Source organism: Agelaius phoeniceus, chromosome Z, assembly GCF_051311805.1.
Source record: "Agelaius phoeniceus isolate bAgePho1 chromosome Z, bAgePho1.hap1, whole genome shotgun sequence".
Classification (NCBI taxonomy): domain Eukaryota; kingdom Metazoa; phylum Chordata; class Aves; order Passeriformes; family Icteridae; genus Agelaius; species Agelaius phoeniceus.
The window spans coordinates 49,193,775-49,220,103 of NC_135303.1; the positions used below are offsets into that span (position 1 = coordinate 49,193,775).

The following is a 26,329-nucleotide window of genomic DNA, read 5'->3' on the forward strand; positions in this document are numbered from 1 at the left end:
ACGCCACACACACCCCTCCTGCCACCAACAGGTGCACTTGCGCTGCTGGAAGAGAAAACGATTTGGAAAACTGCTTTTTCTCTCTCGCTTGCTCCCCTGAATGCTAATCAGCGGCGCCGGCTAAAAATACCCAGCAAGGCTGGCGTGCGCACGGCAGATAGGGAAAATGGGGGAGCTGAAAGGCTACAGCTTCCCGGAAGAAAAAGGGACTGGCGAAGAAGAGCCTTCCTCAAGAACCCCTTGCCGGACTTGCCCCTCCGAGGCTGAGGTTCCAGCCTCTCCTTCACAAGGCCACTTCAGGTGCTCCCCGAGGAGTCGCCGGGCCACCATCTACCGGGGCAGCTGGCGGCACCACCCCCGAACAGGCTCCCACCCCCGGCAGCGCTTGCAGGCGCTCCCGGACGGGGCGTCCCGAGGGTGTTCTGTGGCCGTCCGTCCCTCGAGCCCTGCCGCCCACGGGGTGCAATCCCACAGGGATTCACCGGTGGTGCACGAAACAAAGAGGGCTGGTGAGGGCCGCCGCCCCCGCCGGCACGGAGGACTGCGCTGGGCAGCGCGGCGTGGGGAGCTCGGTCCGGTCGCTCGCTGCATCAGAGCGGCCGACAGACCGCAACGCGGTCACAGCGATGCCGGCCTCCTGGCGACCGCAAGAGCTAAGAAATAAATAAATAAAATTAAGAGAGGGAGAGAAGGCAGGAACACGGAGCCAAGCAGCAGCCCTCGGCAACGGAACCCGCGGGGGTGTTCAAACCCCCGCCACCCCCTGCCCGGGCCGCGCGTCCCGAGCCGCGCTCCGCGGTGCGGGGCCGGCCGGAGGGCGACGTGCGGCCCCCCCCGCGCCCCGCGGGTGGGAGGGCGGGCTGGGCAGCTCCGCCGCCCCCGGCCTCACCGGGGGTCGCACTCTCCCCCCGCCACCCGCGACGGCCCGGTGGGCCGCCCCCTCCGTCCCCCCGCCCGCCGCGGCTTCCATCCATAATTAATCGCCTCCCCGCAGCCGCCGCGATAAGAGAGGGCGGGCGGGGACGAGGAGGCGGCGGCGACCGGGAGGCGGTGGGGGGAGCGTTGCGCGCTCGCCGCGCCCGGCTCACTGCGGCCGGCAGCTGCCTGCCGTGCGGAGCGGAGCGGAGCGCAGCCGCCCCGTCGGGGAGCGCCGCGCTCGCATGGCCGCGCCGCGCCGCGCCGCCGCCGCCGCGGGGCCGGGGGGGGCCGCGGGAGGAGGATGAGGCGGACGGCGGGGCGGCGGCGGCGGCGGCGGCGCGGAGGATGAAGTGGAGCGTGCGGGGAGCCTGCGCCGCGCTCTCCAGCTGCCTCCTGCTCGCCTGCGCCCTCAGCGCCGCCGCCGTGGGCCTCAAGTGCTTCTCGCTGGGCTCCGAGCTCAAGGGCGAGCCCTTCCGCTTGGGCACCGCCGCCGGCGCCTTCTACTCGGGGCTGCTGCTGGCCGCCGGCCTCTCGCTGCTCGCCGCTGCGCTGCTCTGCTGTCGCCCGCCCGACGAGGCGCCCGTCGCGCCGGCTCCGGCACCGGCCCCAGCGCCGGCACCGGCCTCTGCTTTGGCCCCCGCCGGAGACCCGGACCCGGCCAGCGGCGGCCCCGGCGGGGCGGAGGCGGCGGCCGCGCCGTCGGGGCCGGTGGAGAAGGCGTCGCCCGGGGGGCGGCAGAACTTCCTGCTTCTGGGGGTGCTGGTGTTCATGCTGGGCGTGCTGAGCGCCTTCGCCGGCGCCGTCATCGACGGCGACACCGTGTCGCTGGTGGAGAGGAAGTACTCGCACTATTGCCTGCTGCAGCCCGGCGGCGGGGCCCGCCCGCGGAGCGGACCCGCGTCCCCCGACGGCACCGCCGCGGCGCTCCGCTGCCAGAAGCTGCGGGACTACCAGCAAGGCTTGGTGCTCTCCACCGTTTTCAACGCGCTGGAGTGCCTCCTGGGCCTGCTTAACCTGCTTCTTGTCAAGAACTACAAGGCCGCGCAGCAGCGCGGACGGAGGCGGCGGCGGCGGCGAGCGGCCCCGGCGGCGGCGGCGGCGGCGGGCGGGCGGCGGCGGCGGCGGAGGGGCGGCGGCGCTGGGCGGCGGGCGCCGCGCCACAGCCAGGGCTCCCTCTTCTCCGGCGGCGAGCCCGAGCTCAGCCCCGGGGATTGCCCCTTCCAGGCCGTCTCCTACATCAACGTGGGCGTCTTCCACGTCTTCGACGAGGCCGGCGTGGAGGTGCACTGTGGCGGACATCCCTCCGTCGAGCTGCCCGGCTACTCGCCCATGGACCCCGAGCTCAACGCCTCCTATCCCTACTGCTACCCTCTGCCCAGCGAGCAGCCCCCCGCCTACGAGGAGATCTACCCCGGGGAGCCCTGCGCTCACGGCACTTAGCGCCCGCCGCCGCCGCCGCCGGGACGCCCGGCTCCCCGCCCGGCCCCCGGATCGCCGTGACGGCCGGGAGCGGGCCCGCCAGCGCTTCGCAGCCGCGGGGCTCGGGGACAGTTCTCGCACCACCGACGGGATGGTCCCGCCGTCGCGGGCGCAGCGGGACACGGGCGGCCTGCCGCCGTGCCTCTGGCTCTGCGGAAGCTTCTCCTCCCTCCCTCCCTGCTCTCCTCTTCCTTCCCCCCCTTCCCTCCCCCACACCGACCCTTCGTCCGCCGGCGGCTGAATTTTCCGAAGGCTGCGCAAGAAACGCCTAAGGGTTGGTTCCTCCCGTCGCCTCTCCTCTGTAGCCAAGTTTAGTTCCCTTCAAGTGATTCATCAGTCTCCAGCTTTAGCAGTCCAGAGTTACCCATTTATGATAACCAGCCAGTGTAAGGAAAAGGTGTCATGAAGCTTCTTTACCTCTCAAAAGAGCTAAATTTCTAAACAACGCAGAGACATTTGTGTCACGTTTACTAGAGGTGTATTGGGGATCTTTAACGTTTACACTACTCCTTGGGAGAATTGAGTTATGTTTTAAGATTTAGTGAGTTAAAACATTCGTTGGTCTTGTAAGATGCACATTGAGAAAAACCTGCACTTTGAAAAAGAAACAGGAAAAAAATCAACAACGTTTTTGTACACTAACGTGCCTGCTTTTGTTGATAACTTCTTACTGTAAAAGCTTTCAGAAGTCTATAGTGAAAATGTTTGGTAAATTCACTGCAGTTTGAAATTGATGATTAGTTCCTTTACTAAAATAACTGAGATGTTGCTAGGATATGGCAGTTAAAAAGGAAGTCCAAATGTAGTACACATTCCTTTTTGTAAACAGGTTCTGTGTTTTTAATGCAAGGCAGGATTTCTTTTTGTTTTGCACAGGTGAAGGGTATAATTCTATTTTGTACAACTACATGGTTTACCTTGTAAAGAGTTCCATTTTACCTGTTACAATTCATCAATCTGGTAAGCTTGAATATTAAAAGTTTTATTTGAAAAATATATATATTGTAAACAGCCTTAACTGGTGCAGTAGTCACAGTTTTAAAGGATAAAAAATATATATATAAACCATCCTGGAAGACATCTTCCAAATGTGTTTTCAAAACAGTATTTATACTCCTATTTTAAAGCAAGGATTTTGTTTGTTTGTTTGTTTTGTTTGTTTATTTAAAGAAAGACCAGTCTAATTTCTGAAAAGGGGAGGGGGAAAGTGATGGGATCGTATGCTGTTAACTCTTAGTGAACTTCGAAGTATTAAAAAGGGTTTCTGCAAAGAGAAGTGCTAAATCCTCCTTTTTGGATTCTGCTGTGGAATGCCAGTACCAGATAGCATAAAAAAAGTGCTAATTAAAGAGAATCAGATGCGGCATATTTTATTACATCATTTGAGAACAGACAACGGCTTGATTTCGTGTTGCATGCAGAACCAAATAGCAACTCTCCTATTTGCATTTGGTTCAACACCCCCTCCTCCAGTTAAGGTATATTGAAATGAAGTATTATAAAATAACCTTTTTGTTAATCCTTTGTTTGGAGCCTGCTGCATAATGCCAGTGTATCAGCTACCCAGGGGCTGGGGTGGTGGGGGGAAGGTGGAAGAGGAGGGAAGACAGAGTGGACAGAGAGTTAAGAGTATGCAAAGTTACAGTCTATTTCTGTGGTTCATGGAAAATTATTTTGAACTTTTTAGCTGCAGAGAGGCTGACGTAATTTGCAGCCTTAGAACTGGAGAGAGAGAGATTTGATTCTAAAATAGTAAAGAAACCTCTGCACTGTTGTTTTCTAAAATGTTTTGACTTGCACACTTTGTACAATCTAAAATGCAGAATACCTGAAAAGTCTTAAAGTTGCAAACTGATGTCTGTGAAGCTCACATTTAAAGCTCTAGTCTACAGAAGAGAGTGAAAAGCAGCAGTTGCCAATTTGTCAAGTAGTTCTAAATAGCAGAAATTTAAAATAGAGCTCCTTTTGGCCAGCAGATTTCCTGGTGTGGAATGCCAGTCTAAAACATATGCCCTGGCTAGGTCCCATTTTAGTACTGAAGATTGGTTTTATGCTGCCTCTCTCTGCAGATGCACCTTCTTAACCCCTTGTGGGAAAGTAAGAAGTCCAGTAATCTTTGCCTGTAATATTGATTTAGGCACAAGACCAATTCCATATCATACTTTATTGCTCATACAAATGAGATTTTGCAAAATGAGTAAAGCAGAGAAACTAAATTCTTATGTAGGTCTCCAATTGAATGAGTTTATGAGACAGCATAGTACCTGATACTGAATTAAATGGGAACTGCTAGACTGCAGAGTGATTTTGAAAAACAGACAAACCAGCTAGGTGCCTAAATACAGATGCAGATGCATGATAATAGTTGTTGGTTTTTTAAAAATTGGCTACATACATTGTAGTTCATGAAAGTTGTATCCTAGTTTTACTTAAGGAATGGATTTTTTGTCATAAAAAGACAGCATTTTACTTAAGATAGTTATTTTAGGAATTATGAACTAGACAATTCTGAAACTCCAGATGTTCCAAAGATCAGTGCTCAGGGAAATAAATGGAAAGTCAAGAAAGCTACCTATTATGCTCAATTGTTTAAATGTAAACAATTTTAGACTATGGATTTTTAAGATTGTTAAAGTCATAACTTTTTTTTGTATGTATGCGTGTGTACATGCCTGTGTAAGTGTGTTTGTGTTTTATTTAAGTCTTTTCAGGATGCCATTGAATTAGAATATTTATTTGCAGCTCAGTTTTAGTTCCTAAATTTCTACTTTTCTTCATTTGGGCTTTTATCCCTGGAATAGTTTAATTTAGTGGTGGACAGATTGCCAGAATAATGTCCAAGTCAGACTCCCACAGAAGCCAGTAGGCGTTGTTTCATTGACTTCAGTGTATCTGGGCACAAATGATATGTAACACCTACTCTAAATAATCTTCAAAGTAATCTCAATCTTCTGGCATGACAGGATGCAGCAGTGGCATATCATTTCTCAGTTATTTGTGATTTCTATGGACAGCAGTATTAACGGAGGTCAGCTGTGGTGTTATACACATGTTTTTAAAAGCAGGAAAATGAATTGGCAGGCAAATTGACCAAACAAGCCATGTTTTATTAAAGATGGTTTATCAGTGTTTCAGGTGTCTGGTGACTAACTTTTCTGACAAAACACAAAACACCACACAAATTTATTTCTCAGTGAGAAGAAACTTACAAATACAGGATATGAGATGAAGCTTCACAGGCATGATTGCAGTATTGTGAAGCTGTTTTTAGTAAACCTGAGTCATCATTCTATCTTCTGAGCAATAATGTTAGAGTGTATAAACTATACTGTGCCAAAATTGAAAATAGGCTGGTGTGGGAAGCATTGGAGCTTAGGTTAATTACCTGAGAGGATTCATACTGTCCCTTATTTCCCATTCTCCATCACAGGATTGTCAAGGGGAACGCAAACCTGATCAATTCCTGTCACTGAAGGGTGATAACTGCAAGGCTTCTGCCTTAAGTGGCAAAACCATGGAGAAGAGAAGAGAAACATGTATGTGCTATCAAATATCCATTTTGCCTACCTGAAGTAATGACTTCTTTTTGCCTTATGGCTTGTTGCTTTAATTTGCTTCCAGCTGTACTCACATCTGTTCAAAGGGAGGGAAGGATAGGTTCAATACTACTGTTTTGATCACAAAGTACTGATTGAAGTACTGATTTTGTAGCTTTCAGCTCTCAGCATTCATGTTCCTTCTGCAGGTAATAGTGGCTAGTCAAGGTCTGAAATGGTGGAAAATCAAGTCTGCTGTCTTTGATGAGACAGGATTTGCCTTCATGTGGAAAAAATTTATTCCCACCAGCCTATTAGCAATTCACATGAATTATTTTCACACTCCAACATCCTTGCTTAAATCTTACTTATACTTTGCATTGTAATTGACAGACAGAATATACATTAATCTAAAAACAGGAAAAAATTATGTTAGAGGGAAATTGTATTAAAGTAGTACAATGATTTTACTCAAAGTTTGATTTCACTGTAGGACTTCTTTGGTTCACCAAAAAGTGCTATGGCGGCTGGTATAACTTAGATATATTTCAGACATACTGTTTAATAATCAGAAAAGGTTTCTGAATGTTCACATGAGAATGGCAATCTGTTTCTGCTTTTGGATATAGTACATATGAGAACCTTTTCTTCATTTTGCCATTTAATCCAAGATTGATCCTCAAAAAAATGTCAGTAACTGATCTTGTAACTTTAGGATCAATAAAATAAGTTTTAAAGCACAGCATATCCTATAAGAAAAGCCTAATGCTCTTCATTTCATATTCTTTATTGTCTTAGGTGGATGTCTGATAGTAATAAATAAACTAGTATTTAATTACAATTTCCATTACAAAAACTTGGTTTTCAGATACTTACAACTGGTACAAATGGAACCACAGTATAAAATTCCAGGTTTCACCATGAAGTTGAGTCTGTTTCCATAAGTCAGGTATTTCTCAGTTACAAGATGTTCAAATGTGTCAGATAAATTCTGCTGGTAAAAATCTGTCCATTTTGTATGATGGCACTCTATACATGTGCTAGAGTTACCTCTCCTTAATACAGGCACATATTTCCAATTAAAGCACAAGGGTAAGACTCAAATTTGTCATGATCACTGTCCAGTTTTTAAATTTCCTAATTATCTCTCAGTAGTTAATGGCATGGGACTAGGGCTGGTGTATGTTCCAGAATCAGCAGCAGCTCATCTAATAACAGTTTAGCAGATAACAGATGGACTTCAGGAAATCCACAGGCTAATGGACTGCAGGGGAAAAAATCTCCAATTACCTGTTGCAACAATTCAGCGTACAGTGTTTCCTGCTCCAAAGGAGGCACTGCCCAAACAAAATAACTAGAAGAAATCTGAGCTTTTAAGTTGAGTACATTGTGTTCTCATTCTTACACTACCAGTTCTGAAATTCTTCCCTTGCATAGCTTTTGAAGAGTGAAATCCTCGAATTGGTCTTCTAAAAATATGATTTAAGTAACTGCCTGGCTTTCTATTGGCCAGGTGTGCTATGTGCTATCCAGCCAATGTTCGGGCACCACAGGGAAGTTCAGTTGTAGTTACATCTCCCTGATGTCAGCCTAGATAGTCTGTGATAGAAGATCAGTTCTTCTAAGAAGCCATAAGACTCTCTCAGGTGTATTTACTTTACAGGAGAAAGTCCTGCTGTCCTGTTTCATTGCTTTTTTAGACCCCAATGCCTTAAACTTCAGTGAATTTACCTTGAGGCAGGAGTGGAGATGACATTACAGTTTGCCACTACTTTGGTTGTGGAATTTTAGATATCTGGAAGACCTCCTTAAGCTTTGTGGAAGGAAACACTTCTAGTGAAAAACACATACTGACTCATCACCAGAACACAGAAAAGTCAAGTGTAGATGTATTCCCATAGCAATACAACTTAGCAGAAGTTCCCAGGGTTTCACTTATGGATTACTTCTGGCACGGGTCTGTCTGATGGGGAAATTCATTTCATGGTCTTTGCAAATGAATCATTTGTTTCACTTCAGCAGGTAGGATTTAAACACCTCCTAAATACCTCAAGCATCCTTACCAGTTTGTCTCCTCTGTGGCCATTGTTAGCAGAGGATAAAGTGAAGTGTGGGAGGAGAAAAAGCTTATCATGATCCTCTTAATGGGTTCAGAGGACTAAACGTTCCAAAGCATTCATTGGTTTTATATAAAGATTTGAGAATGGAAGAATACCTATAATATCTAAAAGGATTATTTTCCAGGGTTTATATTTTTGGAAACCTAATACTTAGATTTAGAGAAGTTTCTTTCAAAATTTGCTTTTTCTCCCAGGTTCTACATTTTAAATGAAAGCTCATCTCACAAAAATACTCAGTGAAATCTCCAGGCATTTAAATTATTAAATTTAGGGAGATTAAGTAGAGCTGTCCTACAAACTACTGAGTGCCACCAATTCCTGTAGAGGTCATATAAGGAATTTGACACATGGTGCAAATGAGGCCTTACTTGCCAACATTTAAATTCTGACATTTCCTCACAAATGAAGGAGGCAACAGCACAAAGTTGTGCTATCAAAAAAAGGAAGTTACAGGCAATCAGACAGTCATGGATTTTGGATGAGGTATGTACAGTCTCAAGGTACATTCATGATTAAAATGTATGCCTAAGGGATTGTCAGTGGTGGATCTGAGTAGGGGCTGATCTTGGTATGTCTAGGTCCAATGGCTCCTAGAAACATGGAGAAGTCCTACCAAAGGAAGCTCATACTTGCACTGGAAAGGAAAGAGCCACTGAGAAATTTCTATTTCCTTGCATTTTGGAATATTTACCATTTCCTGAATGACACAGAAGCTACTGGTGTATGCAGATTGTCTAAATTAGACTCCTAGGAAAATAGGAAATGGAAATGTAAGTGTTGAAAACTACTTAATCTGTAGTAAAACCTTTTGATGTGTAATCAAAAATGCTAATTCCAGTAGCATATCCTCCTGACCTGGGCACTGAAAATTACTAGAATTGAAAAAATTGCTACCTCCAAAATAAGACTGAAAGATTGAAAAAAAAATCATATTCTGCTTTCTGATTCATCTTTTGCTCTAAATCAAAAAGAAAGAAATTCTGATACAGCTCTTCTCGAAACTGTTGCTAAGAAATATGGTTTGTTATTCTGAATGGAACATAAGGGTGCTTCTCTCAATAAACTGGGAGATGATAGCTGCACAGAAATGCATTTGGCTAGCACAGAGACTTCCTTATTAGTAAGTCCTTAGAGAGCTACTAGAAATGTATTGAAAGGCACCATCATCATCCGGGTTTACCTGGATCATTGTTTACTGCATTGAGCTTCATTTTTCCCTAAGCAATGGAGCTTGTCTTGTCAGTGGGAACAAGCATCTGTCTCTTGTGACACACTAATCCAGCATCTGGATACGTGTGGGGAGCTCCTGGCCCTGAGAGTCAGAGTGCTGTGGCACCATGCCGTGGGTGCGTGACAGTGGGTGAGGAGCAGCCCGGGTGAAATGCTGTTCTGTGTAACAGCAAGGAGGAAAGCAGATTGCTGTCACAGTGCCAAGTTCCAGACTTGTTATGCAGTGGTCTTGGGGGCAGCTGGAGCTTGGCTGCATTTGGGGAGCTGCTTCTGGATCATTTCTGCTAAAGCAAGTTGTTAAAGTCAAGTGGAATGGGAAAAGAACTAAATGTCTTTATTGGTACCCTCTCTCTCCCCCTCCAAAACCAGTGAGTGATCCAATTGCAGATGTTCACAACAGAGGTGTTGTGTCTTGGGTTTAGTATTTATCTTCTACTTCCTCTAGCAACTTCTCCAGAGGATCAGTTCAGGAATGCCAAGTGCACACAGTCTGTTGCCTCTTTGCTTATGGGGAGAGCCTGCTGATGGTGTACTGAATTACTCAATCAGCTGGTGGGACAATAAATAGAAATGAGCAACAAATGATATTTGGCACATTGCAAGAGCTATGAGCTACTCTAGGCTATCCTTTACTGAAGGCCTGTGGCAATTCTTATCTGCTTAAGGTCTGCATGATATAGAAGTCTAAGAATGAGGATCCCTGTTGCAAGTTTTCCTGGATGGATTTGTCTGAGAAGTCAAAAAGCAACTGTTCTCGTGTTTCAGTAAATGCATCTTGGCATCCAAGCATGAAAAGGAAGAAAGCATAAACAGGGAAGAAGTGTTGATTCATTCATGGTTCATTAATTTTTCATCAAGGGCAGCAAAAAGACAAACATTAGTGTTAACATCTCAGATTCAGAGAATTGCTTCATTGTAAGAGGTATTGAAGCTGACTGATAAGGAAGCAGCAGAAAGTAAGAAAGTACACCAAAAGAAAATTGATATTTCACAATGCTACTGTCAGACCATTCATAATGTTAGCAAGGGCTAACAAGACCATGAATTTCAACTGGAAATGCTGCAAGTCTCTAGACAATATTCAAAAACTTCTATACATGACTAGACTAGACTTCCAGTCCAGTACTTTCTTTGTTCATAGCTACATGTTGGGACTTTTCAGGCGTGTGTATCTGTGTGTGTGTGTGTGTGTGTGTGTGTGTGTGTGTGTGTGTGTGTGTGTGAAATGTGTATGCTGGCCGTGGACAGATGGCCATCTTCATCTTGCCTACTGCCACTGCAGAGCCAAGCTCATCCATTCTGTTGGGCACTGCAGCAGAACATAAGAGCAGCCCCACTCAGGCACTGAATCTCAGCAGAAGTCCAGGCACTGCCAGCATCATGGAGCCACACCTGCCTCTTCCCCCCATCACACTCCATGGAATCCAGTGCAATCTGCAGGTCTGTGGACAGAAAGATTCCACCCTAGTTTTTCTCAGGAGAAAAAGGAAAGCAGGGTACTGATCAAATCTTCAACTTCTCACTTTATACTGAGACCCCTGACATCCTCAGAGATCCTCAGCATAGGCCCATCCTCAGCAGAGACCCTCAGTGCACTCAAGGGTGCAGCACACCAGGTCAGGTGCTAAAAGAAATGCCTTTCTTTCCTGGAGGAGGAATCACTGTCCAGAGCATCAAGAACACAGAGAAGAGAGATTGAAGCACAGATCTCCTTAACTTACAGAGTTATGTAGTTTGAGATAGAGAAGGCCAGGGTGCTGTCCTGTGATCCCCAGCCCTACAGTTTATCACCTGATGCACATTGATACATGGGGAAGCAGGGGGAGCAGAATGACAATCACATTAAACCAGTTAAATTGAGTACCGAGGGACCAGACAAGGGGCAAATGTGGAGTTAAAACACACACAGGCAACCTAATCCTCATCCTGCCCTCTCCTGGGCAGGATGAGGATTGGGCACATACCTGGAGAATTTCAATGGATAGAGATTTTGTGAGGGGAAGTTTCAGTTGCATCAAGTGGAAAGAAAATCCATGTTTACAGTGGAAATGTCAGGGTATTTCCCCCCTAAAATGGTCACCTTGTTACAGCAATATGGAAACCCAAAAAAAAATCCCAGGAGAAGTAATGCAAATGGAGACATCCAGCTAAAACCCACGTAAACAGAGTAGAAGATGATCTCTTAAAATTTTACACCTCTTCTTTCTTTTGGAACAGCCACATCATGTTGTTCTTTGCATTTTCAGCTCCAGCTCTCAGGAAAGATAGAAGCTGGTAGGAGACAGACACTGATAAAGGCTGTACTGGCAAAGTGTCAGCTAAAGGGAAACCATTTTTACATTTCTGCTCTGACAAGAGAGGACAATATATTCTAGCCTGAAAGCTTAGATGGCAGAAGCAGCAGTGATTAATTGCTCTAATTAGGGCTCCAAATAGGAAAGAGTGAGTTTCCTGAACTATTGCATGCTAAATTTCCTCGCTTCTATGAATAACTGTATTGCTCAGAGGAGATGGGCATCAGAGTGCATCATCAGAACAAACATTTACCCACTTCAACCTAGGAATACCACTACAACCTCTACACAACTAACTAAAGCAAAGGCACAACAGGTCATTTTGGCAGCTGGGAAGCAGCACAACAGTCCAGTTTTTCTGCTTCCCTAAAGGGATCATAAGTCAGAGAACCACAGAATCATGGAATGGCCTGGGTTGGAAGAGCCCTAAAGACTACTTGCAACACCCCTGCCATGGGCAGGGACACCTTTCACTAGACCAGGATGCTCAGAGCTCCATCCAGCCTGGCCTTGAACACTTTGAGGCATCTGGCAGCCACAGCTTCTCTGTTTCAGCACCTCACTACCCTTACAGTAAAGAATTTTTTCCTTATATCTAATCTAAACCTACTCTTTTTCAGTTAGAAGTAATTTCTCCTTGCCCTGTCACTGCATGTTCTTGGAAACATCTCTCCTCTTCTTTCTTTTAGGCTCCCCTCAGTTACTGAAAGGGCAAATTAAATCACCCTGAAGCTTCCTCTTCTCCAGGCTGAAAAATCCCAATTCTCCCAGCCTTTCCTCATAGGAGAGATGCTTCATTCCTCTGATCATCTTGGTGGCCTCCTCTGGACTTGCTCCAGCAGGTCAATATCCTTTCTGTGCTGGGACCCCAGAGCTGGATGCAGGGTTCCTGTACTCAAATGCAGGCATGAAAATGGGTGAGCTCTTAGTCTACCACACCACCACTTGCTGGTTTCAGTGAACTACGAATTTCTGCTGGCCACCAAGGCATTAACAGGAGATTTTTCTGTAACAGGGCTGGTATCTTAATCCTTTTGTGTTCTTTACTGATGTTTATACCCTTCCACCTCCACCTGCCTTTCAGACACCAGTGAATAAATCTCAGGTCCTGATTCTGACCACTTTGATGTGGACAAATGGAAATAAAATCACTACAGTCAACAGAATTACACAAAAAAAACCTACCTCATATCACCAGAAGGAGAAAAGAACATATAAAGTGCTGACTGTCAGCTTTGCAAAATGCATTATGGGAAATTCTGAGTACACTTCTTCAAAAAAAAAGCTGGAAAGTGTTTAGGGAAAAAAAATCCCACAACATTATTGTTGGAATATATCCTACACAGCCCGGGAGTCAGCCAACTTTAGCAACACTCTTCTCTCATATGCAGGAAAAAGCTTTTGCTTCAGCTGAGTCCAGCTGCTTCTTATTGACAATCAGATGTACTGGCACAGAGAGCATCTAATCTGGATTGTGGCCATCTACAAGTAGCTAGAAGCACACAAATAATAATGGTTCATCATTGCACACTGATTTATATGAGGCAGGCAGTGACATGCATATGTCCATTATTTTTCTTTCAGTCTTTGTTTGAACTCCTCATTGCCTGACTAATAAAATACACTGATAAAGGCCACCAGGAAAGGAGGAGCTTAGCATAGGTGCATGCCAGCAGCACTTCACATTCAGTAAGTACAGGGTTCCTTTCACTGCCTGTGCCTGTCAGAGGAGTTTCTACAGTGCTACATCACTAGAGAGGCAGCCATCAGGTCTGCAGAGGATTGCAGGCTGGTCTGAGAAATGTTCCTACTGGTGAAGCAAAGCAGAGCAGAAATATGCAAAGCAAGCCTCACTGCTGATTGTACCCTCTCATTTGTATGCTCAGCACTCTTCCAGTAATGAATCATCAGCCCAAGTTCTGCTCAGCTCATCATGGCTAGAAATGCTGCAATAGCACCAAACTGGGTGGGGGGACACAGATTCATCTCCAAATGACCAAGCAGAGGAGATAGTGCATGGCTATGAAACTGGCAAAATTATACCTTGCTGATGTTGAAAGTGTCATAATATACAGGTATCTATGGCAGAGTTGAATAGAGGAGAGATACACCATGACAAGGTGTCTGCAGCGCGATGTGCATCAGTGGTAAAGTAAATGTTATTCCCCTCTAGTCAGAGTACTCTAGAGTGCAGCAAAATTGCACAGCTATGTCCATGTTTCCTTTAGTGAGGAAAACTTTTCATGTCAACGCAGGGGAAAGCAACATATGCCACAGAGAAAGAACACTCCATCCCTTTCCAATCATCCAAACAATCTAGGGAAATAACACAATGTTTTAGACAAAATGCTTCATACATTCCCAGCCAGAAAGGCACGCTCTGTTCCAGGTGTCTGCAGCACTTACCTTAACATGGTGCCTGGAAATTGCACCCTGGTGAGCAACAGAAGGGAGCTACCAGTCCCATGGACACCTGAGACCAACTATGAACTTTTTCCTAGTGATCCTATCTCTGTAAAAAAATGCACCTGTGTCTGCCAAGAACAAAGCTTACATGTGGAGATAACAGAGCAACACAGTAGGTTTTTTTCCAAGATTTTATTATGAGAGAGTGAGGGAGTTGTTTTTTTTTAACAGCTCAGTTTTGGTTACAGAGATTTATGCATCAGCTTAGCCAAGTGGAACAAAGCAGAGGGCTGGAAGAACTGAAGGGACACACCAACCCTCAGGTATTGCCTTTTGCCAAAGTTGAACTCATGCAAAATTCGCCTTGTCTTGGTGCCCTTCAGGGAAATAGCAACAGCTGAACAAGTCCCAAGTGCAGAGGAAATTAAGGAGCACTGATGCCATATACGATAAAGGGGAGACATGTCTAAACACAATTTCAAAATTAAAAATCTAAAATCAATTTTGTAAGGTGACATTTTGACATGGAGCCATTTGTCTCCAGAGTGAGTGGTCTCTCAGTTCCTAGAGGATCATAGTACCTTTTTGTTTTAGAGGACTACGTTAGGCCTTTGAAAGCCTGAGGAAAGCCTTACCATCAAGGAAATTTGGGATCCTTTATAAAGCCAGTCCTGAGGGAACAAAGATTTCCCGTTTTGTCATGATCCACTTACAGCAGAGCAGTAAGGGGAACGATTGCAGGATCACATATGTCATCTTCAGAAACAAGGAAACATTTGATATGGATAAAGGGATGATTAGGTGGAGATAGGAGAGGAGGAAAGGAACTTGAAAAGGTGGATTTTTAGGAGAGCAGGCGTAACATATAGATCACAACAGCTGTGTTCTATAAAATACACAGACTGGCCATGCATCCAGTTAACGACCAGAGAAGTATTTCTTTCTCATGGGTTGACCACGTGGTTCCCTAGACTATGTATGCTCCTTTTCCTCTATCTCAGTTCCAGAAATTGCCACCTTTGCCATTTTTGCTGCCTGGCAGTATTGTGGAAGGAGGTAGCAGCTCTCCATACCATTACAAGCAGGACAGATAGGGCCAACAGGCCATAGCTCTGCACAAACACATTAGCTCCAGGGATTAAGACACTTCCTTTTCTTGCTATATTGTTGCTAGGGAGCTCCTGAGGTTCCCCTGGATACCATGTAAGAGATAATAAAATGCTGTCATCTGTCTGAAGTGAACGATAACTGCTACCAACAGTTTCTCTTGTTTTCTCTCCTTTTTTTTCCTTGTTTGTTTTACCCCTCATTTGTCCCCAAAACCAAGGTACTGCCTATGGTTGGTTTGGCATAGGCAAGAGAGCAATAAAACCACGTGCATTCAGCCTTGCTTATTGTGCAGACACTGAAGCAACACAGGAGCAACACTGAAGCTGCTGTGCATGTCAGCAGCTTTGTCTGAACCTGCTGGGAGAGGCAGGGATGTGTCCAAGGCTGTGACCTAATGCTTACGTGGAGCCAGGTCCTCATTGCATAACACAGCAGCACTTCCAGGGTGCATCCACAGCACCTCCTTGCCTCTTAGTCACTCTCCTAGTTTGCCTGAGGCATCTGCTTATGTGCACCTCAAAATGCATGTAGCAAATTAGATTCTGAGTTGAAGCCAAAGACATAAATATCTTCTTTGTAAACCACTGTGACCCATGTGTTGCCTGTGAGGATGCAGGCTGGGGAACAGCAGGTCTGAAGCAGAAGAAGAAATGTCAGATTGGCTGGAATCATGAAGTAAAGCCAGAAAGGGAAAAGTGCTCCATTCATACATCTGCCAGTAAAATTTGAAGAAGATGGTTTCATCTGTTGGATTTCCAAATGAGCCAGGATCCAAACATGCAGCATCACTGAAGTCTTGTCCATGTACCTTTCAGCTTCCTGAAAATCTCATTGTTTCTCTATACTCCAAATATTTCATATTCAAATCACAGCACAGATCCTATCTGCAGAATCTGCATGATTGAAAAAACTTCACAACCAGAACAGCGGGTACAGACAGTCACTGTATCAGATCTAGCTGAGAGCAGGTACCAACAGTGATGCATCATGTCAGCTTAAGCAATAATAAAAAAGTCTGTCCAAGGCTCTCAGTGGCCTAACACATCTCAGGTATAATAAAATCCCAAATCCCAACAATATTAAAATTATTCTACCAGCCAGCTCCAAAACCTCCTCAATAATCATCCATTGTTACTGGGGCCACCCATAGCCCTTTGGTGAAGGCAGATAAGCCCATCTCCAGCCTTTCAGTGAGAGGAATACTGCCTATTCTCAGCAGGTACTTCTACTGGCATCCCCAGTGAAAATTAATTTCCTGTCTCCCTTCAAGGAAAAGTGAACCTTGGAGTCCCTGAGATCAGCCAGAAGATAAGTGAGGACCAAGGTAGTGTGACCTCTTATTCAATGCATTTTTCTAAATCAGGACAGAGATGCTGAGTGACTGATATTCGAGCATTTGTTTTCCTGTGCTTTTCATATGCTTTTCCTTCACCTGTGAGAGGAGTTCTATGTTTCTCCTTTTGCAGCTACTTGCCCTGCAGAAGAATGACATCAGTCCCCACCTTGGGACTGCACTGGCACACAGAGCCCAGACCTTGGAGCACAAGTGGGATACAGCAGAAGGTTGTTTGCCCAGCTTCTGTCTATTAACTGCTGGCCACAGCACTACTAAGCTCCCACTGGTGCTCCAGAGGTGCAGGCTGGTTCATCTGGTGCAGGAGGAAGGGAGTGCCAAGTCAGAGATCCTGACAGCCAGTCCCGTCTCTCAGCCGTATAAAGCGGCTGCTACAGCAAGATGACATTGCAGCCAAGCTCAGCAGCGTGTGGGGGGTGATAGCCCTCCTGCTCAGGGCCAGCAGGCAGACAGCAGCTCTGAGCTCAACAGGAGACCTGCTGCACTCAGGTCTGCCTCAGTGCATTCAGTGCATTCACCCGTTGAAAAACCCAGAGCAGCAGCTGGGATAAATTGCCCAAATTCAGTTCAACAGTTATTCAAAAGCTAAGGGAGATATTGGGAGGAAGTCTTGACTCCCTCAAAGGCAGAGAGGCTCTGCAGGGAGACCTAACAAAGGGCAGAGCCACACAGGCCCAGCAAAGCCTGGCTTTTCACAGGCCGCAAGTCCAACTGCAAGGGATTATCTCAATAGAGAGACATGAAATCCCCATCCTTTGTTGCCCCCTTGTGCCCACCCTTTGTGGATAATAACTCAAAAATGCAAAACCAAAAATTAAACCTGATGGCTATGTTCTGCATAAAAGATGTGAAACTGGCAGTGGTGAATTAACCACTACATTTCACCTCCTCTTCTCTTCATAGACCTTTAAATGACAAAAAGGTGACATTGGTTCATCCATTTCTTCCTCAAACACCAGCTTCAGGGCTGTGATGAAAGAAAAAAATTAAAGTTAAAAAAAAAAAACTGTTAACAAAAATATCTCTATAATGAACTGATTTTTATACTTCCCCACAGACCACCATTGACGACAATGGCTCCTGAGAATACAACTCCAAGAACTCCCTGCAGAGAAGGAAACCCAAGCCTTTGTAAGTGTTATTAACACTCATGTCAGGACTGCTCTGATCTTCTCTCTTTCTTTGTCACCCTCAGCCTTATATATCATCTCCCATCCTATTTTCTCAGCTAGGCACATCCTTGATCTGTATTTCTGAGATGATGCCACCTCACAAGGCCAGGAATAATCGGTAGTACATACACAGCATAACCTATCTTAAGCATGTGAGCTGCAAGCATGTACTCTGCAGTCATTAGACAGAGAAAAAGCACAAAGCAAGACAGGAACCTAATTTAGCTGCACTGAATTGCCCTCTGAAAAAGAACAAGGTGCTTGATGACAAATCAGGAGGATAATCTCTCTAGAGAGTTGAGGATTTACCAAATATGCCCAAAATGATGTGGCACTCAAGCTCACAGGCACAGGGACTGCACTGAGTGCAGAAATGGAGACTGGCTGCACTGCATGAGGCTGATGGGGGCTCACCCATGGGCTGGAACACACCACTGCTCAGGCATGGCTGAAATCAAGAGGGGAGGCCACTTGCAGCCCCTGATGCCCCCGTCCCCTGGGAGGGCCAGCAGGTGCTGAAACTTGGACAACTCCCTTAGGATTTTCATTTTCCTGAGCTCCAGCTCGGGGGAGGTCTGTGCTGCAGCACATGCCATCACACGGTGCCTGGAGATGAGCCCTACCAGCAGGCAAAGCACAGCCCTGATCCTGCTCAGTGGCTGCTCAGAGGGTGGTTTCCATTACTGCCTGACCCCCGCCGGCAGGGAAGTGGAGTAATTCAGCTGCTTGGGTAAAAATAGAAGGAGAGACTTCCCTTTCTCCCTTTGGCCTGTTCAGTGAAAGCTCTCCACACTGATTTCAGCCACTTTAACTGTTGTCTGCCTCTTTCTTTCTCTAACCTTTCACAGGTCTGATATCTCTGCCCCTACATTTCATACCCGGTCTTCCCACCTCTTTTCTGCAATGCCACTTCATACTTTTCTGTCTTCTTCTGTTTTTGCAGCTGCATCCTACCCCTGCAAGTTCCTTTCCCCGTCACTATTTGTACTGTCATGTTTAGGGCATCACAGATGCAAATAGAAGGCATATGAAACCATCATTTTGAGCGCAGCCACATTGCTGCCTTGCCCTCTGATGATGACAGCTGGCAGGAGTCGACATCTGCTTCAGGCACCTGGGCTGGTGGACTCGAGGTTCTGCATAGCCAGAGAGCAAACCAAGTTCCAAGAAATACGAGCCTGATCCTTCACACAGCATCCACCCTGCTGTGACAGCACAACAGCATTGGGTTAGCAGCTGCCTGAGCACTGGGAGGAAGGCTGAGGAGATGGACTGAGACATGTGGCAGCTTGGAGCAAACTGAGACTCAGACTGTACAGTAGCTGTATATGAACTATCTTTGTTTAAATTCTTGCATTCGCTCTACATAAAAGTTAGTCCAAATGAGAGCAGAATCTGGCTTTACTTTCCATATGTTCCATGTGTTATTGCATAATCCCTTCTGAAAGTATTTAATTACACTTGTAAATACAATGTCTGTGATAATAGAAAACTCCAGTGGTGTACCCAGTACTAAAATCCTTTGGCCAGCATCTACTGCTCCATGGAAAGACACAAAACTCCTGGGCATTAAGTTATTACCAAGTAAGCTGCTTGTAGGTTGTTTCTTTCCAGCCTCCAATGAAGCTAAAGGATAATCTCTGCCTGAAAGCATAGGACTGAATGTGATGATTACTTTCCTGTAACTCCTTTTTTGTAATTTAAGCAGAGTACTGGTTTTGATCCTGATTACAAAAGTCGTGGGCTAGATGCTAATAAACAGTTGGGAAAGAAATCAACAGAACAGTACATGGCCTTCTCAACAACTTTGGCACAAAGGAGTCATCATGGAATTTCACTGTCACTAGAGTACCTAACATTAAGGCTTGTAAGGTAGAAAGATAACTTCACGAGTCAGTATCCTGGTATCAAAGCTGCTACATCATATTTATGTAAGATGTAGACTACTGACCACTTTTGTGGAAAGTAGTCCACACTTCTAATGTTTTTCCAAGCACAATATTGTCAGAACTGGATTATAAAACAAACAAACAACCAAATAAAGGCAAGTTTACTATAGTAACATTGGCAGAATGGAACTATTCTACTGAAAATATAAATTACTGCATATTTATTTTAGACCAAAATACCAGAATCTGTCCCACTTCTTTGCAAAAATTTCAGTGAAAAGCAGAATTTACACTAGATGAAGCAAAATATCCCTGGTGCAGAAGATGCATAACTACATAGAAAATTTATTTCCCAAAGGAAAAAAATAACCTACTGTGACAGTGTTCACAGGGGTTCTTGGATGAGGCAAGAGACGAGAATGTTGACTTTATGTTCAGAAGGCTTCATTTATTATTTTATTATATATATGTATATATATATTACATTATAACTATACTAAAAAGAATAGAAGGAAATGGTTCCTCAGAAGGTTAACTAAGAATAGAAAAGAATGAATAACAAAGGTTTGTGGCTCAGACAGAGAGTTTAAGCTATCTGGTCTGTGGTTGGCCATTAATTGTAAACATCCAAGATGGCCCAATCACAGATAAACCTGATGCATTCCACAGCAGCAGATAACCATTGTTTACATATTGTTTCTGAGGCCTCAGCTTCTCAGAAGGGAAAAAATCCTAAAGAAAAGATTTTCACAAAAAGATGTCTGTGACAACCTACAACTTCTCATTAGGTAATTGCAGATACTGTCATGAGACATGAGTTATCTACCCAGTGACTAAATGTCATTCATCCTTCCCAAAGGCAACTTAATAGGTTTACCACATCTCAGGAGAAAATAAAAGGCTATTCTTGTGTGGTCTGTATTGCTGACTTCCAAACACAATTTCCTGGAGTCTCCCATACAAACTCTCACTCATGCCTGATGACCATACACAGGCTGGTGCCTGGACTCATACTAAACATGTAACTGTGCAGCAGGTTTTTACTGATTTTGGAAGGAAATGGGTTTTCTGAAAGAAGAGCTGTTGACTTCCTTTTAGTTCTTGTGAGAATGAAGGCAAATGAAAGAACTAAATTTGGTGTCCAAATGCTTTGTATTGTTCCAGAAAAGGTACAGTGCCAACAGCAACAAATTCTGGTGCAGCACATTCACAGTGATATTGGCAGTCACAGACCATGTCCAGGCCCTGTTTTATCAGATTTCTCTAACGCACTATGTCCTTTGCAACAGGTGGGACAGCCTGGGCAGCACAGGAAACTAGTCACACTGAAAAGGAGTAATGTCCTCTTCCAACTGGAAAATAGGTAAAATCCAGCTGAGGCTTCTCTTGAGCAACCAGAGTTTCCACAAGGGATCAGGTACCAGGTGTCTGGGGAGAGAAGTCTTTCAGCTAGAAGAGAACTACTGCATTAGAGGTGAGACCAAGAAGAATCCCAGCCAAGGCAAAGGAGACTGGAACATACCAGTGCATATGCATGAACATACTGGTGTAACAAGGGTGTTCTTTGCTTTGGCCTTTGCAGCTACTCTACAGTTGCAAGATGATCATCTGCAACCACCTCAGAGACAGCACAATCTGCAAAACCCCAGGTGAAAGACAGAATTCTGCTTTGGTAAAGTTGTCAAACATTACTCCCAAGCTCTTATTTTAACAACTGAAAGCCTGAGTAAAAGATTAAATTGAAGAAGGGTAGTTAATCAACACTAGACTTTTCTTTAGCTGAAACCAATCAAAACAACATGTTTTGGGAACTTGCAATATCATGCCTCCTGTATAAAATAAGTATTTTTACTGACATCCATACAAATCCTGGGATTTTGTCAAGAGGTTAAATGTTTATTTTGTTATTCAGTTTAAGATTCAGGAATCATATAGATACAGATTTTGGTCTCAAAGTTTCTAGCACTTATGGTGTACATGGAAATTTGGAAAGCTTCATAAATCCCTTTTCTTGTCTTCTTCCTGTCCCCAACCTTCCAGGCCCCCAGGAATAAAATATCAATAAAAGAAAAGAGGCCCACTATGATTTTACATCTCTGTCATAATACTCAGATGCCACTTCAACAGTATTTTTTCTTGGAAAATTTATGAAAATTTTTTTGCTACCACCAAAGTTACATTCCTTGATAATAATCTAAGCTATTAAAATAGATTTTTCCTTTCAAGAAAAAGACTGGAGCCTTTCAATTAGCCTTCGAGAATTAGATAGAGATAATTTTCTCTAATTAACCATTCCAATTTCTTCCTAAATGACTTCCCCCAGTAATTCAAACATATTTCCCTTCTTAATTCTGCTACTACTGTGTCTAAAATAAGTCTACGCTCAGTTTTACATTTCATTTTCTGCTACAGTGGATCTAATAAAGCACCTGATTTACAGAAGAGAATGCACAGTGCTTAGGGGCTGCAGGGAGAGGTTGTCCAACCCATTGGTTTCAGAGAGTAATTGAAATTTACCATCTCCAGCTCACAGCAAATAAGAGACATTTTGCAAGCTTGCTTCCCAAAGGTCAGCAAAGATGGCTGTGACTGGAAGACGAAGATGCTTGAGGTGATGTGCTCTGAGGATCAGTGATTAAGAGCTGGAAGAGAGTGGGGAATGCTGGTGCTCACACAAGGTGACCTGCTGCTCGGTGCTGCGGGGTGGCCACGTCAGGCAGCATGGCCAGAGGCAGAGAGAGGAGCCAGGGAAAGGGCACATACCCTGTGTGACAACAAGTGGCACAGACCACCCTGGGGAGGGACAGCTGGGCACTCCTGGAGGGGCAGAAATCACTACTCCCACACCACAGAGCAACACCCACCATTGAACTCTGCAGCAGCCTAAACACAGAATGGGAAAAAGATTTTTGTCAACAAAACTCCAGTTGTCAGAGGTATCAAGAAGAGGATTTTAGGTGAATTGCTAAATTGTCTCCAAATATTATCTCCCATATTATCCTTGACCAGAAGAACATTTGTCACTAGTCATAGTCCAAGACTGGATACTGGAGCTGGGTGATTTGCGGTCTCTGGTCCCAGTCAAGTGTTTCCTCCATTTCATTTATAGACTTCTCTAGAAAAAAGGGAGATCCTAGTCTCAGGGGGAAAATAATCTCTCTTATCTTCTGAAGCAGAGATTTTCAATATCCTGTTAATCATGAAAACACTTTAATCATTCAGTATCATACATATTCCCCCCAAACAGGCCTGCCATGTTTCTCCTCATGGAGGGTTTTCTAGGACAGAAATCATGTCTATGCATGGAGAGAAACTTTTTATAAGGACATGCAGTGATAGGCCAAGGGGGAATGGTTTAAAATTAAAAGATGAGAATTTAGATTAGTTATTAGAAAGAATTTCTTCCCTATGAGGCTGCTAAGGCACTAGAACAGGTTGCCCAGAGAAGCTGTGGATGCCCCATCCCTGGAAGTGTTCACAGTCACGTTGGATGGGGCTTTGAATCATGTGATCTAGTGGAAGGTATCCCTGCCCATGGTGGGGGATTTGGAACTGGGTGATGTTTAAGATCCCTTCCAACCCACACCATTCAAATAGAAGATTCTATGAATCTGTGTCCAGCTCACTGCACAGAACAAGTCCCATCACAGACAAGATTGTGCAATGAACCCCTGGGATCCTGAGTGACTTCCTCTGCATTGTGTACTGAAGGTTCAACACACCCATTTCAGTGTGTAGCAAATACAGCACTTGTATAGAACAAACCAGCTCCTCTGCAGTGCTCCAACTTGAAATTTCTGCATAACAACTCTGATCAAGACATTGAACATCTGGAATTACAGGCAAACATCCAAATATGGCAGATTTCAACCAAACATCATTTTCAGCAGAGATGGTATATGTGAAAGAGCTGGAAGCATAACAGTTTTATGAGCCCAGAGCCAGCCAGTTCTGCCAGAACTGAAATCTCCTACTCACTCATTATAAAATCAGCTTTTTTTTTACAACAGAAAGCAAGTATTTTTGGCTTTTTTTTTTTTTTACAGAATTTTTAATCAAAGACCTAGAAGAGCCATTCCATCTCTCTTTCTATTCTCCCTGTGCTTCTCAGGTACTAATTATCTGGTTTTCAATGCTGTCACTATTGGCCTGACTTTCCATGCCTTATTCAGAGCATAAGGAGTCACTGGAAGTTTTTCTGCTGATTCAAGCCCTGAGCACACATGCAGTCTCCAGAGAGTTTGTCAGGGAAGGATGTGCCTTTATCCAGTCCAAAGCCATTTGGATTGCAAACTCAAGAGAGGCCTCTGGAGTCAATAAAAGGAAGCTGCAAGTGTCTCCCGAAGCTCACTGCGTCCCAGCACTTGCTGTCTCCTCCCTGCCTTCTGAAACAGTACAGACATGAGCAAGACAGTGGAGAAACAAGGCTGCCACCATGGGAAACACTGTAAGTAAAGAAAGAGAAAGAAAATCCCAGGAGCTGCAGCCAGTCTCCCCACAGACCAAAAACCAGGGGAAACCTGGACAACCAAAAAGCATGTTTTCCTCCAAAACACAAATTTGACATAAACAGCTGTGGGGCCTCTGGAGATGCACGTGCAGGGGGCACATCACTTGCGTCTACAGCTTCTAAACTGAAATGTTTGTGACAGAGGAAGAACCAGGATTAGACCTCTGGTCAGAAGAACATTACATGTTTGGGTAACAGATAGTCACTTCTTGTTATCATGTCTGTAGAATGGGTTAAAACTAGACAAAAATTTAGGTATAAAAGCAACTTATATCATGCCTTAGTAGCCTTCTCACCTTCCTCCAAGGGAAGAAAGGCTGCACCCAAATGACTCTTACAATCTTCTTCCTGGCAAACAAAAAATTTCCTCTTTAGAGTACTTCAGTGTTGCAGGGCATATTTCATAAAGAGCAGAAAATCCTTTGCTAGGGAGCAGCAGTTTGCTATTAACAAATGCAGAGTGTTACTGCCTAGTGGAGCAGAACAGCTCACAGAAAACCTCTTTTTCCCTTTTGATTGAAAAAGTCATACAGTGTCTCAGAGACAGTATCTCCTATTTTCATAGCTGCTTCCACTGCTAGGATAGAACTTTGCATAGCTGCCTGAACACTAGAATTAGTCCTTGGCATAGCAGTGAAAATTTGGTCATTGAGCTACCAGTGAGAATTTGGCCATTCAGCTAGCAAGGAAACCGTCTCTGAGCTTTTGTACAAGGTCTTATAAAACATTAATATATCCAATAGCAGAAGTAGCAGTAAGGTTCAATACAGCCGTAGACAAAGTCATGTCAACAGCCCAGGTCCAGGCTCCCTCTGTTTCACTCCAGACTCTGATCCCAGATTGACAGCAAAGATTTCATTTTATTTAACTCCCTCTTGGAAGAAAAATGCACAGCTGACAAGATAATTTTTCCATTATTGTCTCCATCATGATCATCTAATAGACCTGCACCCCTAAAGGTTTTTCTGTTTCATGGTGCACACAACAGAGCATGGAAAACCTGAGAGTTTTTCTGCCATGAAATGGGGACATGCTAGTCCCCTCAAGCAGGAGAGAGATAAGTCTCAGCCTAAGATGATGTTTGTCTTTTTCAGGCCATCTAGAGTCATGGCAACATAGACAGCGCAAGTGTACATGCTTTGACTTGATGCTGATAATTCCGTGTGCCTTGACAATTCTTCTTCTGTCCACGGCCTTCCTTGCCTAGGCCAAGGAAGAAGTTTCTGTAGAGTCTTTCTGTTCCTGAAGTAGCACAGAGGAAAGGGTGATCTGGCATCCATCTGTGGCTCTTCTCTCTCAATTCTTCCCTCTCTCCCTTGTGCTCAAGAAGGACAGACTTGCCTTGCACTTGGATCAGCCAGGTTTGGGGCCCAGGAGGAGTTGGAGGAGCAAAGGATTATGCTGAGATAAAGGAGGGAAGGCACATGGAGTGAGATCCCAGAATCTGCAGGCAGTCCCCTCTCTAGTATTCAAGTGTCTGGGTACCCTGGGGGTTATCACCAGAGAGGCAGTGCCTTCCCCTCTGACCCCTGGCCAAGCACCCCATGCCAGGACAGAGCTTCCTGCAGCACTAGCACCAGGCAGGTTGTCAGTGGTCCAGCCTGCCCCGTGCCTCCAGAGAGCAGTAAAGCAAGCCCTGATATGAGCCGGGGGATGATGCATTGCTGCTGCACTCCTATGTGATTCCTCCACTTTTGAAGGATGCAACACCTGCAAGTCACTCTGGGGGAGAAGACTGAGCCACAGTGGGGGTAAAGGCAAGCCCACAGGGCCCTGCCAGACTTCCCCAGATGAACAGCAAGGTAGGCCTTGCTGCCCTGCTAGATGCATGTGGCAGGAGTGCTGAGGTTCAAGGGCAATCTCTGGACAATTGAGACTCCATCACTGAGACTCTATCACAGCCCTCAATTAAGCCAGATGGGAGAAACTACCCTTCATTTCAGCTTTGAATTTGTTTTGTTTTAATCTGCAGCAACTGGGTCTTGTCATCTGTCTACCTGCTTTACTGAAGAGCAGTACTCTGTCATCACATCTCTGTTTCCAGCAGGCACTTACAGATTTGGATCAAGTCAGCCAGTGGCCTCCTGGGTGATTAGTCAAATAAATTGAACTCCCAACTGTTTCATTACAAAAGCAACTTTCCTGGTATCCTACTTGTTTTTCTCCCTCCTCTCAGAGCCTCCTTCAAATTAGCAGCATGCTTCTGAGCTGCAGGCTCAGGGCTGGACACAGCATTTCTGCTGCAGTCACCCCAGTAGAAAGCACAGTGGTGACACTGTTGCTCCACTTCTATCCCAGTGTTGCTCTTTTC

General features: G+C 45.1%; 1 protein-coding gene and 1 long non-coding RNA gene across 2 annotated transcripts; both read left to right on the top strand.

The window, feature by feature from the left end:
- Window positions 1-905: 905 nt before the first annotated feature.
- Window positions 906-6,680, top strand: TMEM271 (transmembrane protein 271). The gene has a single exon (XM_077171148.1). The coding sequence runs from the start codon at window positions 1,264-1,266 to the stop codon at window positions 2,356-2,358; it is 1,095 nt and encodes a 364-aa protein (XP_077027263.1). The 5' UTR covers window positions 906-1,263; the 3' UTR covers window positions 2,359-6,680.
- A 7,896-nt stretch (window positions 6,681-14,576) lies between these two features.
- LOC143692206 (uncharacterized) lies at window positions 14,577-21,319 on the top strand. Its single transcript, XR_013180071.1, has 3 exons — window positions 14,577-16,417; window positions 17,505-17,578; window positions 18,563-21,319. It is a non-coding gene; the product is annotated as an uncharacterized LOC143692206 (long non-coding RNA).
- The last annotated feature ends 5,010 nt before the right edge of the window (window positions 21,320-26,329 follow it).

Excerpts from the sequence above, each read along its gene's own strand:
- TMEM271 (XM_077171148.1), top strand. The coding sequence starts at position 1,264 with ATGAAGTGGAGCGTGCGGGGAGCCTGCGCCGCGCTCTCCAGCTGCCTC.